General features: G+C 40.0%; 1 protein-coding gene across 1 annotated transcript; it reads left to right on the top strand.

The window, feature by feature from the left end:
• Nucleotides 1–46: 46 nt before the first annotated feature.
• On the top strand, nucleotides 47–12,875 carry SLC7A9 (solute carrier family 7 member 9). The gene is made up of 13 exons (XM_041396259.1): nucleotides 47–153; nucleotides 1,319–1,444; nucleotides 2,644–2,791; nucleotides 3,728–3,970; nucleotides 4,515–4,640; nucleotides 4,976–5,075; nucleotides 6,452–6,496; nucleotides 6,865–6,988; nucleotides 8,732–8,835; nucleotides 9,632–9,728; nucleotides 10,988–11,137; nucleotides 11,712–11,886; nucleotides 12,800–12,875. Exons 2-13 carry the CDS (start codon nucleotides 1,340–1,342, stop codon nucleotides 12,862–12,864), a joined length of 1,482 nt encoding a protein of 493 aa, XP_041252193.1. The 5' UTR covers nucleotides 47–153; nucleotides 1,319–1,339; the 3' UTR covers nucleotides 12,865–12,875.
• Nucleotides 12,876–21,917: the final 9,042 nt, after the last annotated feature.

The raw sequence follows: 21,917 nt of genomic DNA, 5'->3' as shown, positions 1-21,917 counted from the left end.
TATAACCTCTGTACTTAGGCTGCTGCTCCTCCACATTCTGGTTTCAGACATGGACATGCCTTGCTTGTAACTGGCTGGGAAATCTAACAGGAGAAATACACTTGGCAAGGATTCTTGGGCCTGATTAACACCAAACAAGTTTAAATAAATAAGGTAAGTGAAAGCAAGAATTGCTAAAGGTAATGATTGAAGCAGTCTGAATAGATGACTTTAAAAGAGAGATGTTGGGCACAAAGCTACAATGAAGTTCGGCCACCCAAGCCCTGCATTCTTCATGTGTGCAGTTTTCCTTCATAGGTTTAATCTTAAAAGCTAGATTCATTATGATTATTTTAAAAATCTATAATTCAGAAGATAAACTTGATGTCTTTATAGCCTAAATGTTTCTGAAGATCAACAATAGTGACATAAGTAGGTGTTATGTCAATTTAAAATGCTGCAAGTTTTTGTAGCCAGTTACTACTTAATTTACAAAAAAACCCCAACTTATGTTTCCTAAACATGATGTCTTCGAGAGTTACTATCTGTATAAAAGCATAAGGATCTTCAGCACTCAAATTCAAGTAATTATAGTTGTAGAGTCTTAGGAGGGAAGAGACTTTTGACTGAATCTGCTTTAGGGACTCAGGACCTAACTCGATCAATTTCCTTCACTGTTGCAGATGGTATTTTAGATCAGTACTGGGGGAAACAAGCAAAATCCTCACAAAAAAAATCCTTAAGTCTAAATTTAAATTTGAAAACAAACTCTTTACATTCCAGTTCTAAAAAGGACGAAACATTGAGTGAAGGACATTCACCCTGAATCAACACAAAGAAGCCTGGTGACTCTTTCTGAGGTAAAGAGCTGCTAAATAGATAATTCCAGGAGCCCACACTCTGTTTAGCAGATGCTTCCATCTCCAAGGAACTGAGGCAAGGCCTGATTTAGTGAAGAATGGAAAGAAGGTCCCCTAGATAAGAAGAAAACCAGCTTTTGGGAGGAAGATAAAATCTGTCTGGACCTTTGGAGTAGTTCAAAGGAAGGACTATAAAAGCTTGATCGTTCCAGTGAGGACATCCTGCAAACTGAATGTGAGAAGGCACAGACATTCCCTGCCAGGTGGGTGCAAGGAAAATCCCCAGCAAAAAGAGGAGGAGGAGGTGCAGCTGGCATCACTTCTCCTCTCCGAGCAGGTAGCTCCATGCAAGTCCTTCTCCTGTGAGTGAGTGTGTGCATGTGTTTGTTTTCTGGGAATATTTACCTGCACTGTTTTGTACCCGCATAATGAAGCAACATTAATATGTTAAGAGTAAGATTTTGTCGTTATTTCCTTAGAAATTTCAACAAGGAAAACAAATGGGTGAAGAAAGCTTGAAGAAAAGAAAAGGAGAGGACAAAGGAAGGGAGGACAGACAATCCATTCAGAGTCATGAGCCCCAAACGATGAACCTACAAAAGCAGGTTTTGCTTTTTCTTTTCCTCTTTGCTCCGTGTGTCAGGGGCTGCCACAGGGAGGCAGAAGGGGGATATTTGTGCTTATGCATCAGCATGCAAAATCACCACTGTGTCCCAATCAGCAAAAATAGCCGAATATGTCAACAATGTGGTTGGCTTGCATGTTCAGAAACTGCTACTTACTGAAGTTAAATAGCTCTGATGTGAACAGACTAAACCCCCAAGAATATGTCGCTGAAGTTATCAGATATTTTTTATAAAAATAATTCAAAGACTTACTCTAAGTTGATCAGCTGAGGCATTTCATAAACTTTTTTTTTCCACAGGTACTTTTCAGAAGTAATAGTGGGTTGTCCAGCTCATTGTTTCTGAAAGTATTCTGAAACTCATTTGTTAGTGATTAGAGCTAGGAAATAGGCACTGGTACTGGAAGATAAGTGAAAATCTGTCTCCTCCAGAAAACTACAGATGCTTTAGAAAACAGTTGTGTCACTTCCTCTCAGGAGGGAGTGGCATTTCTCTTAATTTAAGTAGCCTCTAGAAAGATTATCTATGTGGTTTTAGTTTGGTGTCAAGACTGGAAAAATACGGATGATATTAGAGTAGCCATAGCTATCTGAAAATACTGAGTAGCCCACTACAGATTTGGGAGAGCATGATTTTATCACCTAGCAGTATGAACACTATTCCTAGGTACAAATATTTAAAGCAAGGAGAGGAAAACAGCTGCTCAAAAAAAACCCCAAAAAACCAAAAAAACAAAAAACGACAAACCAAAACAACAACAACAACAACAAAAAAACTGGACTCCATCCATGAAAGACAATTTCTAAATCTTAGAAAATTCAGAATTCATCAAGTGCTTGTAAAAGAATGTCATGGCTTAATCAGGAGGAAAGGGCAAATTCACCCATTCAAGGTTATATTTGAGACTCACAAAATTCAGTTTAATAAAGGAAATAGGCAGGCAAAACACAAACAGATGTACTTTTGAAAACAGCAGGAGCACACCACGGGGTACATAGAGATATTGGAAAGAAGAGTGAAACTTTGCAAAATGGTTTAACATATTTATTTATAGAACTTTTATATTGAAAGCCAATAAAAATAAGTCAGTAATGACAATTATTGTAGTTCTATGATATTGAGAAGTAATTGGTGAATTACTAGAAATTGCTTACAAAAATATCTCATTTTACTTCAAGGTGGGCCTCATTAGTGGAATCTGTATGATTGTTGGTACAATTATTGGCTCAGGCATCTTCGTTTCTCCAAAATCAGTTCTTGCCAATGTTGAAGCTGTGGGTCCTTGTTTAACCATCTGGGCAGCCTGTGGAGTTCTGGCAACATTAGGTAAAAAACTCAACAAAGAATCTGAATCTTTGCCTTAAATCTTGATATCTGCTGTTTCTGTGCACTACTCTCATTTCACAAATTAGCTTATAGAACCTAGACCAAAATCAACTAAATCCTGCTCTATATATGCATATATGCAGTACTCAACCAAAAATTAAAAATGGGGTGTTTATAGAAGACAAATTAAATTTTAAAATTGTAAATCACACTCTATTTTGAAAGGAAGGTTTAGTTTTTCCTGCTTCATCCATTAACTGTAATAAAGAAAATAGTCCTCTACTTAAATAGCTGGCAATATGTGAAATTTACTGGTAGTGAGCTAGGTACTTTCTGCTCTCTTGCTACTTCTGTAATTCTAATTCTGCTATCTGAAAATTTAGTACTAAGCACCTCAAAATATTTCAAAAAGTAAAACAAAGAAATTTTTGAGCACTGTATCAAGTGGGGCAGCATACAAGAAAAACCAACATGCCACACACAGCAATAGAACAGGAAGTGTCACTGCACTTTAATGCTGAGCTCAGCAGACATTTTATTTCAAAATTGTGCAGAAAGTCTGTTTTTTCAAGCTTCCAATAGGTATGTCAGCCAGTGCAGTTCTCACTTAAGTGCTTCTTATAATGTTCATTTCTTAAACAGAAATCAAATGAAATCAAAATGTTTGTTTCTACTGTTTTGGTGAAATCTAAAATATCAATGGTAGTAGTTTTTAGACTGCATCTGAGTAATTTCAGGGTGTTTCTTTCAATTACTCACAAGTAATTGAAATTTTATTTTGCATATACAGTAAAATATACAGGAACATGAAGAGAGCAATGGTGCACTGTACAGTTCAATTTCCTTCACTTTTCTACCTATTAAAAAGTGATCATCTCTTCAAGCAGTCCCAGGTTCAAAAGTGCATGAACTAAACCTGCTTTTCTTGTTATTCAGGTGCACTTTGTTTTGCTGAGCTTGGTACAATGATCACAAAGTCTGGGGGAGAATATCCTTACCTCATGGAGGCGTTTGGCCCGATTCCAGCCTTTTTGTTTTCTTGGACAAGCTTACTGGTTACAAAACCCAGCTCCTTTGCAATCATCTGTCTCAGCTTTGCAGAATATGCATCAGCTCCTTTTTATCCAGGTTGTGATCCACCCCAAGCTGTCATCAAGTGTCTGGCAGCAGCCGCCATTGGTAAGAGCCACACTTTTAGACAGAGCAGATCCAAAATTGCATAGTGACCTGTGTCTGGCCCCATCACTTCCAGTACCCTGAAACTTCCTTATGTTCATCTTCACAAAGACACCAGAAATCTTTAAGACACAGTTATTATTCCCACAATAACTAATTAAACAGCATTAAAAGGATGGGTTTAAAAATATATTTTTTTTTTCCCAGTCCAAGGTTTTTTTATTCCTCCTTAAGACAGATACATCTGTATAATGAATGCTTATCTCTAGCAGAAAAGGAAGAAAAAATAACTGTGGAAATACTATTTCTTTATTTATCAGAATCTGTGCAACTTCAATATGTTTTTTATTAAAGATACTATAAAAGTCTAATTCATAAATCTGTTTTTCCTCACTATTTCAAAAGTTATCCAAACACAGTAAGTAAAAACTGTATATAATATAGACAAAAAGTGTGACAGAAAAGCAGTACAGTAAATAAGGGGAGGGACAACTTTTCTTTAAATTCTGACAAACAGTGCATAAAATTATAATTTGATTTCTTTTAGTGGTAATTACAGTTGTGAATTCATTGAGTGTGAAGCTGGGAAGTTACCTCCAGAATTTTCTCACAGCTGCTAAAATGATCATTGTCGCAATCATTATTGTAAGCGGAATTGTTCTCCTGGCACAAGGTAATAAAATATATGTTATTTGAAAAAAATATTTTAGCTTTTGTTATGATCATTAAAAATTCTCCACTGACAGAAGTGACACAGAAATAAGGCACAGCCCTGAATCTGCTCATTCAGGGTTTTAGTTCTGCATCTCTTGAAAATTACAGCATTTTCTTTCAGAGAAGGGGATGGGTGCAAGATGCAACACTACAGATCAATTAATACAAAAGGGTATTAATTAATTTTATACGTGAAAAGTTTCAAAACATGGGACATGTGGGAATGTTTTTTCATCTGGTGGGATTACAAGAATTAATTTCAACATTGATCAGTAACCTTCCTCTTATTTGCAGGAAAAACAGATAACTTCAAAGATTCTTTCAAGGGCAGTAAAATTTCTGTTAGCTCTATCAGTCTGGCATTTTATAATGGACTCTGGGCATATGATGGATGGTAAGAAATCTTTATTAACCTTCACAGTTACAGTTTAACAGCCTTTAACTGGTTTACTCTCTCCCTGCAAAACTCTCTGAAGAAGTTAACAACTGACTTGTTATTAAGAAAGTCTTGATGAATTCTGGAAAAAGAACACTAGTTTGGGTAAAAACCCCCAGAACTCCACCCTCTTTTAGATGCTATTTATTAGGGAGAGGAAATATATTAGATCCCAAAAGGAATACTTCTACTGCTCTGGTGCTGAAGGTGCTTAGATACTCCAGTAATGAGGAGAATGTAACACATTTAATTCCATTGTGTTAGACAAAATAGCTTCCCCTGCAGGTCACCCCATCAAACTCCATTTCTTGTGAAATATGGTGTTTGATTAGTCCAGGAGAACATAAAAAGGAACATTGTGACAGAAATGATAAGGTTCAACTTGCAGATTTTTTTTTCTTAGGGAATGTCAGTTGGCATAGAGTTCTGTTGGCACAAATCCATTGTTATTCTTAAATGTGCAAACTGCAAAAGTCTGTACATAGGTCAGTACTTTGGAAGCAAATAAGAATATAATCTTGATCTACCACACAGCAATTCCCATTTAAAAGCTTTTGAAACTGAACTTATTTTAAATAGGTTATTTTTTTAGGTTCTGTTTCAAGCTTGAGTGTCTCAACTCAGGCATGTAAGTCTGTTAATTCAGGCATTCATATGGACTTTTTAAGAGGGCAAAGAAGCTGATCCCTAAATAATTATTTGTGTATGTAACTACCAGGCACTAACATCTGAAAATTTGCCTTTGAACTGTAAATAATGACTCTTCAGATTTTCAGAGTGGATGAATATAAAAACCTTGTTTCATTTGGTCTACACACTCTAGCAAAAATGGTTATTTGGAAATTATAATTCAGATGGGTAAAATTCTTAAAAAGGTTTTCATGCCTGTCTTCTAAAGGCAGTGTGACTTACAGAGCCACTCTGAAACAGCAGCAGACTTGCTTTTCTCTTTGCCCTCAGCACACTCTTGCTTTTTTTTTTTTTAAGACTCAGATACTGCAAAGCTTGAAGTTGAAAGGCAATTTTGTAAATCTAAGATGTCTGCCAGATTTTTGTTAAATTATTCTGGGATATTTTATCCAATATTTAGAGTCTTAGAGATGCTAGAGATAATCCAGGAAGAGATGGTGAATCAAGAGGCTGACTTTTGGATAAGAAGCTCACATTGGTTTTGTCCTGCAGTTTTCCCACTTAAAATATTGATTTTTCATTTTTTTTCCATTTTAAAACTGAAAAGATGAAAAACAATAACACAAGAAATAACCTCACCTCATAGTATAGTGGTATTTAAACCCCTGACTGCTGAAATACTCTATGAATGTTTTTCCTTCCAGGAATCAACTCAATTACATCACAGAAGAACTTAAAAATCCTTACAGGTAAAACTGTGTAGGAAAGCAGTGTTTTTACTGGCAAGAAATCAAGTACTATATATTTTCCTATAAGCAAGCATATGTTTTGGTTTGTTTTTTAAAAGCACTAATCTATTATTCAAGGTTTGAGCACTAACAGACAAAGCTAATTAGCTAATTATTATTACAGGCTTTGTATCTCTGCATAATTTGTACTTTTCCTTTTTTTTTTACAATCCTGATTTCCATGGCTTTACAGTTAAAAAAAAAAAAAAAAAAAAAAAAAAAAAAAAAAAAAAAAAAAAAAAAAGGAAAAGTAAGAATCCACAGTTTACTATGACAACTGTAACAGAGATCCAGCAATGCTGATGGGGTCTTACTTTTCCATTCTTTAGAAATCTACCACTCTCTATAATTATTGGAATCCCCTTGGTCACAGTTTGTTACATTCTGATAAACGTTTCCTATTTCACTGTGATGACTTCAACAGAGCTCCTGCAGTCCCAGGCAGTTGCTGTGGTAAGCTACTTAATTCTGTAATAGAACATCTGCATTGAAGTCCTGTAAGCCACTAAATTCCATTAATTTTTTGTAAGACACAACTCATTTTAGTCAGTGCCAACTTTCCCCCCATTATGTACTATCATTCCTTAACCTAAAATTTCAGTTATGCCTAATTGAAAGAGTAGTTCTGTCATCTCCAAATGGGAATAAAAGAGGAAAGCAAAAGTAAAGCAGTGTTCTGCAAATGTTCTGTAAACATTGCACATCAGAGAGGGACTGCTTTCCATAGGCATCCAAAAGATGGAAAGAGAAATAACATCTGACAGTTCCTCTGCCATTTTCAGTGTTCCCAGTATTTCTGAGAAAGAAGCACATGCCAAATGACAGTACAACAAAGTTTGTTGCTATGGAGATAACAGCAAATAGTCCATCATTCACTTCCACCTTTTCTTTTTGGGCTTTTTTCCTTAACAAATTTGAAACATAGGATTTTTACATTTTTGCAAGACATACTCTTACAGGTAAAAGTAGAAAATACAGAAGTTTCTGAAGCCATAAAAAATACATCTGTCCCTTCAGTTCCACTCAGTAAATTTTCTGTGTCTCTGAAACAACTGTTGAGGTCCTGCAACAATTTTCCTAATGCTAGTTTTTGGGGAAAACAAACAGTACGTGACAAGCATTTAAATATATATATATATATATGAAATAGTCTAGCCCAGTGAAGAAGTACAGTAATATTGAAATGCTTTAAAAATGAAATAAAAACGAAATAAACATTTATTTTAAAAATTTAAAATAAAAGGTTTTAAAATTTAGCTCTTCTGTGCATTTCAGCAGCTTGTCTGCACCAGAAGGTAGAGCAAAGAATGTCTGAAGTTAAATCTTGTATAAGAACTAGTCCTCTTCAATACACCTTTAAATTTACAATCTGAACACACACAGCAACTAGCACTGAACTGATCAGACTGAATGAAGAAAACCTCAGCCCTGGCTCTGAGCAGAGGCAGCACAACAGAAGGAGTGCCCTGTGCAGAGGGGTCTGTACAGCTGTAAGCAGCCTTTGAGTGCCCTGCTTCTGGACCAGGAAACATCACTGATGTCAGACTGGTGCAAAACCAAAGTTCTTTACGCTTGACTTACTAAAAAAAAGACCAAAAACAACCCAACTGAAAACTAAACCTACCTGTCAGAATCATTTAAATTCAAATTCGCTTGCTGTTGATCAATGTACCTACCTGGGATCTACAACAAGAACCAACAAACCACGCCACAGGTGAAAGCTCAAATGTCGTGAAAGACCAGAGGCAGTTTGTCCTTGTTTGCCCCCAGGCTAAGGCTGTCAGTGCTGATGTTACTCCTTCTAGAGAGGCTGAAAGCAGCCTCTTTCTGTGTGGACAGTGCTCTGCAGCAATGCCATCTTCCTTCCCTCTGTCTTTGCAGACACATCCCAAAGCAGGTGTGAATTTTAAGGGAATTTAATTTCTGGGTAGTTTTTACAGCTGCCTTCCACTGTCTCCTACAGATGCTGCATTTTAAACACCATGGCAATAATACTCCCTTTTATAGTGGTCAATGAATGAATCCAGGTCTTTATTTGGCAAAGTATTCTTTAAAAACTACACAAAATATACAACATGGATTTGTTGGTAACACAGCTCAGATACCCATTTAACTACAAAGAGGCTCTAACATTACTGAATATACTATATGGTAGTTAATATGACAAAAGTGATTAATTTTAATCCCATTTCCCAGACATTTGGAGATAGAGTCCTTTATCCAGCCTCTTGGATAGTTCCTCTCTTTGTGGTATTTTCGACACTTGGATCTGCCAATGGCACCTGTTTCACTTCAGGCAGGTAAGTCCCCATTCCAAATATCTTCACATGAAAGGTCTTGAAGGGTGTAAAAATTCATATGCATGTATCTACAGACATAAGGACATTGGTCTGATCCACATTGCACAAAATGTAATTTGAAATTGCCTGTAAATCCAGCTACATTGTTTAATTTTCAAAAATAAACAGTGGCTATTCAGGTTTGAAAAACTACAGAACACGGTCTCTTCTTAATTCAATGAAGGTATACCACTATAGCACAAAAGGTTTTTTTTTCAGCTCTCATAAATTTTAAAGCTGAGAATTAAACAGTTAAAAGTTACCAGTAAAAACATGACTACACCAGCAAAGGTATCTGAGAAGCTATTCCTTTCTATCAGTTGTTCAGCACTTCCTTTTACTATTTAAAATATTTTAAGATTTCAAAAGCATCTGAATACAATGTGACTTTAAAGACCATTTTTTGACAAAAGGTTGCCAATATAGCTTTTTGCTACAAAACACATGAAAAAGGAAATATTTTATTAAAAGGGACACAGTCGGTAACATTTCCCAAAACATTTTCAATTATATGTGCAAAATAATGATTCTGAAATTAGTTTCAAGTGCATTATTTTAATACTGGTTCAGAGTGTATTTTAGCTCACTGCTTTAATACTTGTTATTTCATTTCCCTTATTTTGAACTGCTACAATCATTAAATCCCAATGCATATCAAAGAAAATACTGATGAAATTAGCTGGATATCTATTATTAGTAACACTGTTTAAAGTCTAGGTGCCACACTAACTGCATTGCCTTGTTTTTGTTTTGTCAGACTTGTTTATGTTGCAGGTCGTGAAGGGCACGTGCTGAAGGTACTGTCTTACATCAGTGTTAAGTACTTAACACCAGCACCTGCTATCATATTTTATGTAAGTATATATTTAAATAGAGAAAAAATATTATTGCCTATCACAAAAAAATTCTCCAGTAATACATACTTTCACAGCTTCTTACAAGCAGTTTTCACACTTATCATTAACTATCTAGACAAGAAAATTGCTAAATACATTTTGGAAAAAAGACTACATAAAACCCCCTGCTTCTCTAATTTGAACATATTCATTCCAAAACTGGACTTTAAAAATTAAAATGGTTAAGAATCAATGGTGTGAGAACAAAAACTTAAATGAATGGTTAATATTAGGAAATGCTTTCATAGGATGCTTGCCAGCAAGCTATCATTACCCTGTTTCCTCCATGTAGGAATATTTCCTCCATGTAGAAAATTTACATCTCACTAAAAAAAGTTCAGTCAGTAAATACACTTAAGAATAAATCTAGAACATCTTGCTATTTTTATTTTACCCATTTATCTTCAAGTCAAAACAAGATATATTCAATCCTGTCAGGAAAATTAATCCACAAACACCAGAGGTTTATGGCCAAAAAGGAGACAGAGGAGTCCCATAACTTTATTTGAATAAAGGGAGAGGCCATGGGGCATTTCCTGTGGGGTCTCTCAAATTCTTAGAGGACACAGCCTCCTTTTTATCCTAATTTCCTGGCCACATTTCCCTCTCTTTTCCCATTGGCTGAGGTACTTGGGAGGTCCAGACCTCCTGCATCACCTAATACAGACCTCATTTCTAAAGTGTGACCCCTGCTTTTTCTTTCTCCTTATGTCTCTGTTCTTTTTCTCTAAATCCAGAGATGTAGCACAGTCTTGAGTGAGTAACAGCCTGTGTCAATTAGTGGAATTCCTATGGAATTTATGGTTCTGCCCATTGCTTCTTTCATGTCTCCATATCTGGCCTTATCTACCCTCAAGCCCACAGTTTGTTTGTAAAGACACCTCCTCCTCATTCCTTTCAATCCCAGTAACATTAAAAACCTAAAAATATATTTTGTATCTTCAAGATAGTCAGTCAACAATAAAACAGATTAATGCATAAAAATTATAAGCATTTTGACTTAAAATGGAATTAAGATTGCACACAAAAATAGCCACATGTTGGCAGGAGTCAGTTGCAATATTTAAAAGTGCTGCAATACACTTACACCCAAATATTTAATCAAAAGCATTCACACTTCATACTCTGGGACACTACATATGCAGTTGTATTGAAAGAGAAGTAAAATTCAGCCTTCTTCTATAATAGACTACACTAATTTTTGTTTTCATTTTTAGGGGACCATTGCTATTATTTATATTATTCCTGGTGACATTGATTCACTCATAAATTACTTTAGTTTTGCGGTCTGGATATTTTATGGTTTAACTGTACTTGCACTAATTGTTATGAGGTTTACAAAGAAGGAAGTCAAGAGACCTATCAAGGTAAGTTCTGCATGGCTTTTCCTCCATTCCGTAGATGCTGTAGCATGAATTCACACTCAGTATCTGGATATTTAAACAGCCCCCTTGGGCAGTACCTTGTTTTTTACTCCCCTTACCTGAAATCCAACCATTTAACAGCAGATCTGCACTAGGACTCATAAGCTCAAAGCTCATAAGGACTGGGAAAAGATTACAGAATGTTGGTTTTCACTTGCACAGACCACAGGTCACAAGCCAAAATTTCAGGGATGGGTAATTGCAGCCAGCAGACTGCCATTGAAAGAATATACAAAATAAGACCCCAGGTCATTGCATGCAAGTCACTTCCCACATTTATTAAAATGCAAACTTGTACACTGCAATTTGAAATATTCACTAAGAGATCATAGTGGATAATTTGGCAGAAGAGTTATCCCTGTCCATACTTCTGCTACTCCTTCAGTTGCTCCATCTGCTTCCAGAAAATTTTAAAGTAGAAAAATGCATAAGGCAATAAAAATATTCGTTCATACAGGCAACTTCTGTAAAAACAGCTAAAGAATGAAGAAGAGATTTTCTTCTTTGTATCTTGCAGGTACCCATCATCATTCCTGTCATAGTGACATTGGTCTCAGTTTTACTGGTATTGGCACCAATCATCAGTGCACCTGAACTGGCCTATTTGTACTGTACCTTATTTATACTTAGTGGACTCGTAGCTTATGCACTTTTTGTTCATTTAAAATTCAGCTGGGCACAAAAAATATCAAGTAAGTATACCTCAGGTAGCCAGCTCTAAACCCAATATTTGCTAAACTTGAGATTAATTGGTATAGTAAAGTTCACTACCTGGTCAATCCCTTGTAAAGCATGTGAGCAGAATGTGGAGGGATGCAATTTCCCTAGCATGCAGTGGGTTTTACTGAAGACTCTATTTCACTCCTTCCTGATGAAAAGAAGTAATGTCTGACTTGAGGAAAAATTAATTCACAAAAAAACAACACATCACTGTAGTAGCACAAAGGAACAGAACTAATTCATCTGTAAAGTTAGATTTTTACTTATCTGTATTTCAAAACATTGCTTTAGCCATTAACTGAAGATTAGCAGACATAAATTCTTATGCCACCAAACACTGGGCTTTTACCTCTGATTATTAATTTTACTATCCTTACTAAAGAAAATGTTAACAGCATTAAGATAAAAAGATAATCCCAGGGCTGAGTAGAGTGAAAGCTGCAAGAACCCAGCATGACCATTTATGAACTGATTGTATAGTCCCTAGAGAAACTCTGATATTATCTCAGGTAAAACGGGATACACAGGTATTTCTAAGAGGCTAATTGGAATTAGCTGAATACAATAGCATTAGCAGTTCTACAGACATTAAAAAATCCATAATCTATCTCTATTGTCCCCAGGATGATGAATTATAATGTAATAATTATAATTAATTATAATTTTAATTATGTAATTGGAAGTATTGTGCTCTAATGTAAGTTTGGAAATATGGAATGCTGTAGTTTGGATCTTAAGACTGCTTATTCCCCACCTTTTATTTTTCATTTTGAAATAGGAATTCAGATTAAAAAAAAACAACTACACAGAAGGATAGTTTTATCACTTAAGAATTTGAATTGAAGTTTCTCTTATAAAGCCTCTAACAATAAATCTTTTCCTCAGAGCCCATCACTATGCACCTCCAGATGCTTATGGAAGTTGTTCCAGAAGAGGATGTTACTAAATGAAGTATTTTATACCAACCAGGTTGTTTTTAAGTGCTGTACTGGTTGAAGTATATTCAATTTCGTTTGGCACATATATATACTTGCTAAATTGTAATGTTTGTACTGGTGTATTAGTTTTGCAACACTTCAGTACTTCAAAGCATCAAATGTATCTAATAAAAGATTTCTAAGCCAGACTACAGTGTCCAGCAAAGCTGGTTTCATTGTTTGTTATAAATTATGGTGTCTTGTTTTCTGAATTAAAAGTTTTAGCAAAGATGTGTTTTAATGTCTTTACAAACAATTCCATGAGTGTCAATGTCTTTGAAATGGGTGTCAACGTCTTTCAAATAGGTCAATGTTTTTGAAATGGGTGTCAATGTCTTTGAAATGGGTCAATGTCTCTACCAGCTTCAAGCCACAGGTTTGTTACAGAATCAGTTTGACTCCTTGAACCGACAGGGGTCTGCTCAAGGCTGAGACTCTGAATTTTGGGGGAAAATGCCAGGTTCAAGGGGGATATAGGGTAGGCGGTTTGGGAAGGCTGCACCTTCCTGGTACCTCAGCCAATGGGGAAAAGAAAAGAGAAGCGTGTGGCCAGGAATTTGGGATAAAATGAGGCTGTGCCCTCCAAAACCTCCACAGAGAAACCCCCGTGGGTGTGTGCTCCAGTGGACTCTCCCATTATTTGAATGAAGTTGCAGGACTCCTCTGTCTCCTTATGGATGCTGGTTTTTCATAGCGTGATTTTCCATACAAAATTACTCAGAAAACCTTTTCAGTTATGAAGATGGCAAAACTTAGCAGCAGCATGTCAAGATGCTTCTGATGACACTATGGAAAGAATAATGCAGCTCTTACAGCACCACAGAAAGGACAAAAATCACATTAACACCAGACTAGCTCTATCCTCAGGTTCTCAGACTACATATTAGCTATAAAGACATCAGTCTTTGGAGTTGGATATTGCATTCTATAACATCAGTCTCACAGAGAGACATTCTGGACCTTAAAAAAAGGTCCTAGAACAAAAAGAAAGGCAGTGCTGAGCATCACTTTTCTTATGAAGCTTTAATCAGTGCAACACACATTGGTGTTATGTTTTTTGGTTTCAGCTACATACACCTTTACATTTTCACTCTCTCACTGAGCCCAGATCCATAATTTAATCTGGAAACAAAAGGGGAGTAAACGGCTGCTGATTTTCACATTCACTTCGAAGGACATCAACACCTATGAGGCTATGAGCTCCTTTCACTCTTATGTACTATCACATTCTCTAAATCATGCAGAGCTCCTGAACCTAAACTAACTATACCAAGCATAAATATTGGTCAAAAAAGGTGCCTGCTCAGCAAATGGTTGCTGTCTCCACGTTTAACTGGCATCATATGAAAAGCAACACACCCCATGGAGTGATGCACTTTACCATCTGCTGCATGTATCATCACATTCTTTCATCCTTGCCAAGCCCAGCTCCAAAAGTTGCTCTGTCCAGCAATTGCTCCCTGTCCAAAGGTTCTAGAACAAAATGTGAGTGCTGGCCTTCACTTTCCCTTTGAAGTTTATGAAGTGCAGGACACAGGTCTGTGCGCTCTCTGCACCCTCACGCACTTTCAGTCTCACAGAGTCTAGTAACCAAGCTAAGAACATTCAGCCGCTGGTCCCACAGAAAAGGTTCTAGGAGAAAGAGGCTGCACTAGAATTCACTTTTGTTCAGCAGCTTTTAAACTGCAAAGCCACAATGAAATGATTCCTCTTCCTTCCTCACGGGACGCAGGATCCCATTCCGTCAGTGTCCAAGAGCCAGGTTGCACAGAAGAGCTCTTCCCTGCACTGCTCCCACACCCACGGGGCGGGCCAGGAAAGTGCTTGGCTTCTTCCTGGGCATCACAACAGCCACACCATGGCACTGTGACTCGCAAAAGAACGAAACGCTGTCTTTCTACAAACCTGAAAGCATCTGGTGAAAACAGAGCTCCCAAAAGTGCCAGCTGAGAAAGCTCTTGCTGCCTACAACTTCAGCTGAACCCATGAAACTCCCAGCACACACCCTGCTATTGGCACTTTCCTTCTCAGCTCTAGGTACCATCCTAAGCCTTCAGTCTCCAACAATGAAATGATTCCTCTTCCTTCCTCACGGGACGCAGGATCCCATTCCGTCAGTGTCCAAGAGCCAGGTTGCACAGAAGAGCTCTTCCCTGCACTGCTCCCACACCCACGGGGCGGGCCAGGAAAGTGCTTGACTTCTTCCTGGGCACTCAGTGCTCATCACAACAGCCACACCATGGCACTGTGACTCGCAAAAGAATGAAACGCTGTCTTTCTACAAACCTGAAAGCATCTGGTGAAAACAGAGCTCCCAAAAGTGCCAGCTGAGAAAGCTCTTGCTGCCTACAACTTCAGCTGAACCCATGAAACTCCCAGCATATACCATGCTATTGGCACTTTCCTTCTCAGCTCTAGGTACCATCCTAAGCCTTCAGTCTCACAGTCAGGATCCAAATGGAATGTCACTAGGATCTGCTGAGGGAGAGTTTTGAGAGTGGCAATTGTCATGTCCACTTCACAAAGTTCATTGACTGGCTCACTGGATGTATGGAAACATTTACTCATTTGTTATATCAGAAGTTTGTTCACCTCGTGTATGGAAAGTCTGCTGCTAGCTTGCTTTATGTACCAGCAGTTTAGTGCTCTCACCTGCTGTATCCAAAGTCTGGTGTTAGCAAGCCTAGTGTATCAACCACAAGCTCTAGGAATAACTTTCAACAGGGTGCCTCATTTTCTAAAAAACAAAGCACTTTCTAAAGTTTTTGTTAGAGGCAGCTTTAATCTTCAAAGAGGCAATGGTGAAACATTCTTTACTTTTTACTCTTTCACTACAGAGCCGTAGCAGGAAAACTTTCATTTAGACTCAGACTGGAGGCGTGCCCAAAGGCCACAGATGCTAGAGCTGGGAAGGAAAGTACATAGCAACAGCCTCTTCTAGGACCAGGGGTGTCAGCTGAAAACGATCTTCCCTGCTCAAAGTCTAGCTCCCACTGGTGCCTTTTCGTTGGTTCTAAAAGTTAAGAGACAGACATGGTTAAGGGTTTTTAACCTCAGTAGTTTAATAAGGATCCTTGTGGTGCACCATTTCACCAAGGCAGAATGCACTGGCAATGCACACACATGGTAGATCACGTATACAATTTATAGACCTTACAAATTAGCATATCTAACAAAGATGCCCCAGTGAGAGGCTTGAAAGAATAGCGTGATATCCTCCCATCCTGAGGAATTTTCCCCTGGATGGGCCAAATTTTTAGTTTTCAGGATGTATTCTATAGAGGACCTTGGTTTCTCAAGATAGCTTAGGGCTTTCTGGCCTCTAACTGTGAGGCCTCTGGGATGTCTGGTCTCCTGGCCTAACAGAATACCAAGACTCTGCTCAGTTATCAGACTTAAGGAATTATAAGTGTGCATGCTAAGAGTACTGAGGATACATAAAAGATATATAAAAAAAGTACATAAAAGAAGAGGCAAAAAATCATCCTGGCATCAGCACCTGATGTGTCACATACTCTGAAATGTGCACCCTCCCTCTAGCACTAAGCTCTAGGCACCAGCATAGTTTTCCACTCTCGCAGATCCCAAAAAGCTTAAAACATCCAGCAGCTGCTTCCTTGCAAAAAGTCCCACAGCCAAAAGCCAGGCCTGGCCTTCACCTTCCCCTCGCAGCCTACAAACTGCGAGATGTACAGGTGATTCTCACTTTCCTTCTCAGCTACATGGCAATGCACATTTGCTCAGTGTCAGGGTCCCTAGCGAAACTGAACAGCAGTTCCACCTCACACAGCTCAGCATGCCAGAACAGAAAGCTTTCACTGACCTGCCCTCTTGCCCCGTGTGTCCATCTCCTTCTCACACAAACTGCTTCTGTTGAAACGTGCTGATGCTTTCCTGCTCAGCTATTTGCACTGTCACAAGTCTGTGTCCTGCTTGCAGTCTGAATCTAACCAAGAATCTTTTATGCACATCTTTTATGCACAGATGTGGCAGGAGGAAAAGGCTGCTCATGATTTGCAGAAGCAAACAAACTCCACAAATTTTGTGAAAGTTGTAAAGCCAGTATGTTTATTACAGCACTGGATGCATGTGGGAATCGTTTCCCCAAAATGACATGCATACCTCTGGGAACTCCCTCTCAAATACATATGCATGCAATTTCACAATAGGTTCATACATATTCATTCTACTAATTTCTACTGACATTTGCCGCTAATCTTTTCTTTATCAGAAAGAATTCCTGGGTCATGCTGCCCTGCTCTCCATAGCATCCTTTCTGTCTGTCTCCCACCTCCTCCCTTATCTCTTGTCCTTGGGCTGAAGCAGTTTTTCCAAGCATAGGTTTTTCGAGAACAGGCAGTCAGACTAAACAACTATGTTTGCAAGCTACTCAAAGCTTAACTCAAAGATGTACATTTTACCTAAATCAAAATGGATTTCTGCTCTGGAAAATTTCCACTCTGTCTCACCACCACTGCCAACTTGGGCTGCTTTTTCCTCCTGCATACTGATATCAGGAACCTGGGCTGGTGAGTTTTGTTTCCTAGGGAAAATACCAGCATTGCTGTTCAGGGGCCTGAGGCCCTGAGTGGGATTATGCCTGCTGGAATTCTGCACGGCACTTTCAGGGCTCTGGCTGCCTCCTCCTTTCTAATCTTGAAGTGTCTCCATTGAGATGGCCAGCGATCCAAATAGATTATTTTCCCCTTTGGTGGCTGGGGTTTGAATTTAGGTGGGCAAAGCTCATATCTGGAAAATAAGATAACTATGAACAGAGACCTGCTTGAAAGAATAGCGTGATATCCTCCCATCCTGAGGAATTTTCCCCTGGATGGGCCAAATTTTTAGTTTTCAGGATGTATTCTATAGAGGACCTTGGTTTCTCAAGATAGCTTAGGGCTTTCTGGCCTCTAACTGTGAGGCCTCTGGGATGTCTGGTCTCCTGGCCTAACAGAATACCAAGACTCTGCTCAGTTATCAGACTTAAGGAATTATAAGTGTGCATGCTAAGAGTACTGAGGATACATAAAAGATATATAAAAAAAGTACATAAAAGAAGAGGCAAAAAATCATCCTGGCATCAGCACCTGATGTGTCACATACTCTGAAATGTGCACCCTCCCTCTAGCACTAAGCTCTAGGCACCAGCATAGTTTTCCACTCTCGCAGATCCCAAAAAGCTTAAAACATCCAGCAGCTGCTTCCTTGCAAAAAGTCCCACAGCCAAAAGCCAGGCCTGGCCTTCACCTTCCCCTCGCAGCCTACAAACTGCGAGATGTACAGGTGATTCTCACTTTCCTTCTCAGCTACATGGCAATGCACATTTGCTCAGTGTCAGGGTCCCTAGCGAAACTGAACAGCAGTTCCACCTCACACAGCTCAGCATGCCAGAACAGAAAGCTTTCACTGACCTGCCCTCTTGCCCCGTGTGTCCATCTCCTTCTCACACAAACTGCTTCTGTTGAAACGTGCTGATGCTTTCCTGCTCAGCTATTTGCACTGTCACAAGTCTGTGTCCTGCTTGCAGTCTGAATCTAACCAAGAATCTTTTATGCACATCTTTTATGCACAGATGTGGCAGGAGGAAAAGGCTGCTCATGATTTGCAGAAGCAAACAAACTCCACAAATTTTGTGAAAGTTGTAAAGCCAGTATGTTTATTACAGCACTGGATGCATGTGGGAATCGTTTCCCCAAAATGACATGCATACCTCTGGGAACTCCCTCTCAAATACATATGCATGCAATTTCACAATAGGTTCATACATATTCATTCTACTAATTTCTACTGACATTTGCCGCTAATCTTTTCTTTATCAGAAAGAATTCCTGGGTCATTTCACCCTGCTGTCTCTGTCTGCCCTGTCCTTCGGCTGCTGTGAGAACAGGCAGTCAGACTAAACAGCTGTTTTGCAAGCTATTCAAAGCTTAACTCAAAGATGTACATTTTACCTAAATCAAAATGGATTTCTGCTCTGGAAAATTTCCACTCTGTCTCACCACCACTGCCAACTTGGGCTGCTTTTTCCTCCTGCATACTGATATCAGGAACCTGGGCTGGTGAGTTTTGTTTCCTAGGGAAAATACCAGCATTGCTGTTCAGGGGCCTGAGGCCCTGAGTGGGATTATGCCTGCTGGAATTCTGCACGGCACTTTCAGGGCTCTGGCTGCCTCCTCCTTTCTAATCTTGAAGTGTCTCCATTGAGATGGCCAGCGATCCAAATAGATTATTTTCCCCTTTGGTGGCTGGGGTTTGAATTTAGGTGGGCAAAGCTCATATCTGGAAAATAAGATAACTATGAACAGAGACCTGCAGTGGGACGGAAGGACACCTGCATGAGCAGCTCCTGCTCAGGATGCAGCCCCTGGGTGGGTGCTGGCACACTGAACTGAGAAATGGTTTGATCCAGCCCTTCCCAATCCAGGCTGGAGCAGGTCTGTTCCAGCCAGGTCCTCTAAAGGCAGCCCAGGGATGACACTGAGGTGCTGCAGCAGCTGCAACTGCTTGCATTGAGGAATTACAGAGGACAGGGAGAGGCAACACAAGCAGTAGATGTACAACAAAATCTACCTCTGCTCAAGGATGCTGTGCAGCACCTATGGAAGGCACTGCTCCCCCTGGAACTCCTCAGGTGGTCCATAGGAAATTTTTGCAGGAGCTTTTGCTGTAGCACCTTGAGAAAGCTTTTAAATCAGAGAGAGAGCAGAAGAGCCTCAGGAGTCAGATGAGCTGGGAAGGCTCAGCTCCAAGAGGTCTCACTCTGAGTCTCCTCCTTTTCTAAAAGCAGTAAGAAATGCTTTTTAAAGGCAAGTTGTGCATCAGAGAGAATTTCTACTGCCAGGAGACAACCCAGTTCACTTTCATGTAATGCACTAATTAATGCATTGATCCGTGAGTATGGGAGAAGATTTTCCCCATGGTTCCTGCACTGGTCAGTGGCATGGATGCAGGATGAGGTTAGGATGATTCTGGCTGTGTTTGGGGAATAGGCCCCTCCAGGCACAGCTGCACTTTGCTCCAAGATGCTCTTCTGCATCCATTTCCATGCTCCACACCTCAGTCTCTCCTGTTCTCCATCCACGCTTTCAGTATCGTGCCACTGTCAGGTGTGCTGCAGCCAGGAGAGAGCCAGCAGGTCTCCTTCACCTTCTCTGGCCACCTCAACACCATCTCCAATGTCACGGTGCTGTGCCACGTGGAGGGAGGCCCCACCTACGAGGTGGTGGTGACCGGGGATGCCTCACGTGCCAGCTGCTCCCTGAAACAAAGCCTTAAAGGAGGAAGAGAAGCTGAAGAAGGAAAAGAGGGGTGTCTCTGTGGGGAACCAACCTCCAAAACCAGGGAAGAAGGAAACTAATAAAGGAAGGAAACAGTAAAGAGGCAGTCCAGGAAATTCTTAGAGTGTGTGGAGGACAACTTTTTGTCGCAGTTGGTGGGTGAACCCACCAGGTGAGTGACTATGTTAGATCTGCTGTTTGCAAATAGAGATGGGCTGGTGGGAGATGTGGTGGTTGGAGGTCGCTTGGGGCAGAGTGATCATGAAATAATAGAGTTCTTGATATTTGGTGAAGTCAGGAGGAGCACCACTTGCATTGGACTTCTGGATGGCAGACTTTGGCCAGTGAATGTGTTCAGAAAAAGACTGGATGTGGCACTTGGTGCCATGATCTAGTTGAGGTGTTAGAACATGGGTTGGACTCGATGATCTTAAAGGGCTCTTCCAACCTAGAAATTCTGTGATTCTGTAATGCCCCAGGGAGGAAGGAAACGAAAATCCTAAAGAATGAAACCAGATCCCCAGAGAAGAAAAACCTCAAGAAAAGAAGGAAACCAAATCCCCAGAGAGGAAGGTAACCAGAATCCCAGAGAAGGGGGAAGCCAAAGCCCCAGAGAAGGGGGGAACCGAAATCCCAGAGGACCCAGCTGAGATGGAGAAGAACTTCATCCTGAGGTTTCAGATCCATGAGTCATCGCAGCAGAATTTCTCCTACTGGGACAGGGTTCAGGGTACCGTGCAGTTACCTGTGAGCCAAAAGGGAGAGAAGTCCCAGCCTGCAGCTGGAAACAAAGGTCAGAAGACCAGTAAGGCTCAGGAGAAGGTGAAGAAGCCTGAACAAAAAGTGGAGACCAAAGGATGTTGTGTTGTGTTTTTATATTCTTTTATTGTATTGGGTTGTATATGGGACTGTTCTGTTCTCCCCTCTGTTGTAATGGTTCTGCCCTGGTTCTCTCCTCCCTCCCTGAAGTTGTCAATCACCCTTCCTCCTCCCCTGTTACTGTGGTCACCATTGTATCTTTCCTCAAATCCCTCCCCAGTGCCCTGTCCATCACTCGGCGACCCTTCCCTTCTCTCCAGAACCTTCTACGTAGGGCGTCAAGTGATTGGTTCAGGGGCTGGGGCCCCTCCCCAAGGTTGTCCCTATTAGCTTCCCTTGGTGACAATCTACCTTTCCCCGCTCCCCCCTGTGCTCCCATTGGGCTAAAGACCAACTCCTCCCCTGTTTACTCCCCTCTTTATAATCCCCTGCATGGCTGCAGTTGTTGGGTCTCCTGAGGTGTTGTGTCAATTCAACAAACTCGGATTCACCCCGGCTGGAGTCCGCTCTCTGTCTTCTGCTGTCTGCTGCTGTCTTGAGCCAAACAAGGCGGGAGCCTTAGCCGCCCTCCTGACCATGGGAGGGCGTCCCCCACTGCTGGTGGTGCTGGTGCTAGCTGGGAGGTTCTGAGGGACCTTTGGACAGACACTGCTTCAAAAGGAATCCTCAGTCATCTCAGCTGGAGATGCAAAGCAAAGTTGCAGAGGGGGCAGTCAGATGATGATGTTCTGCAACTCCAATCTAGTTTTGATGTAGAAAAATCTGGGTCTGTTGGCAAATTCATGTTCAAGTAGAGCTAAGGCCTGGCCACCGCCCAGGCTCTAACTGGGAGAGAATTCCCTAAATGTAATTTAAAACAAGGCTCTTAAGACTAGCACTTAGGAGTAAGGTGCGAAAGGGTGAAAGATTAGTGAACCATCCAATAGTTGC

The sequence above is a fragment of the Onychostruthus taczanowskii genome, unplaced genomic scaffold (assembly GCF_017590055.1).
Source record: "Onychostruthus taczanowskii isolate IOZ18803 unplaced genomic scaffold, ASM1759005v1 scaffold127, whole genome shotgun sequence".
Classification (NCBI taxonomy): Eukaryota; Metazoa; Chordata; class Aves; order Passeriformes; family Passeridae; genus Onychostruthus; species Onychostruthus taczanowskii.
The sequence above is the reverse complement of the archived record's forward strand: the minus strand, read 5'-3'. Positions and strand labels throughout refer to the sequence as shown.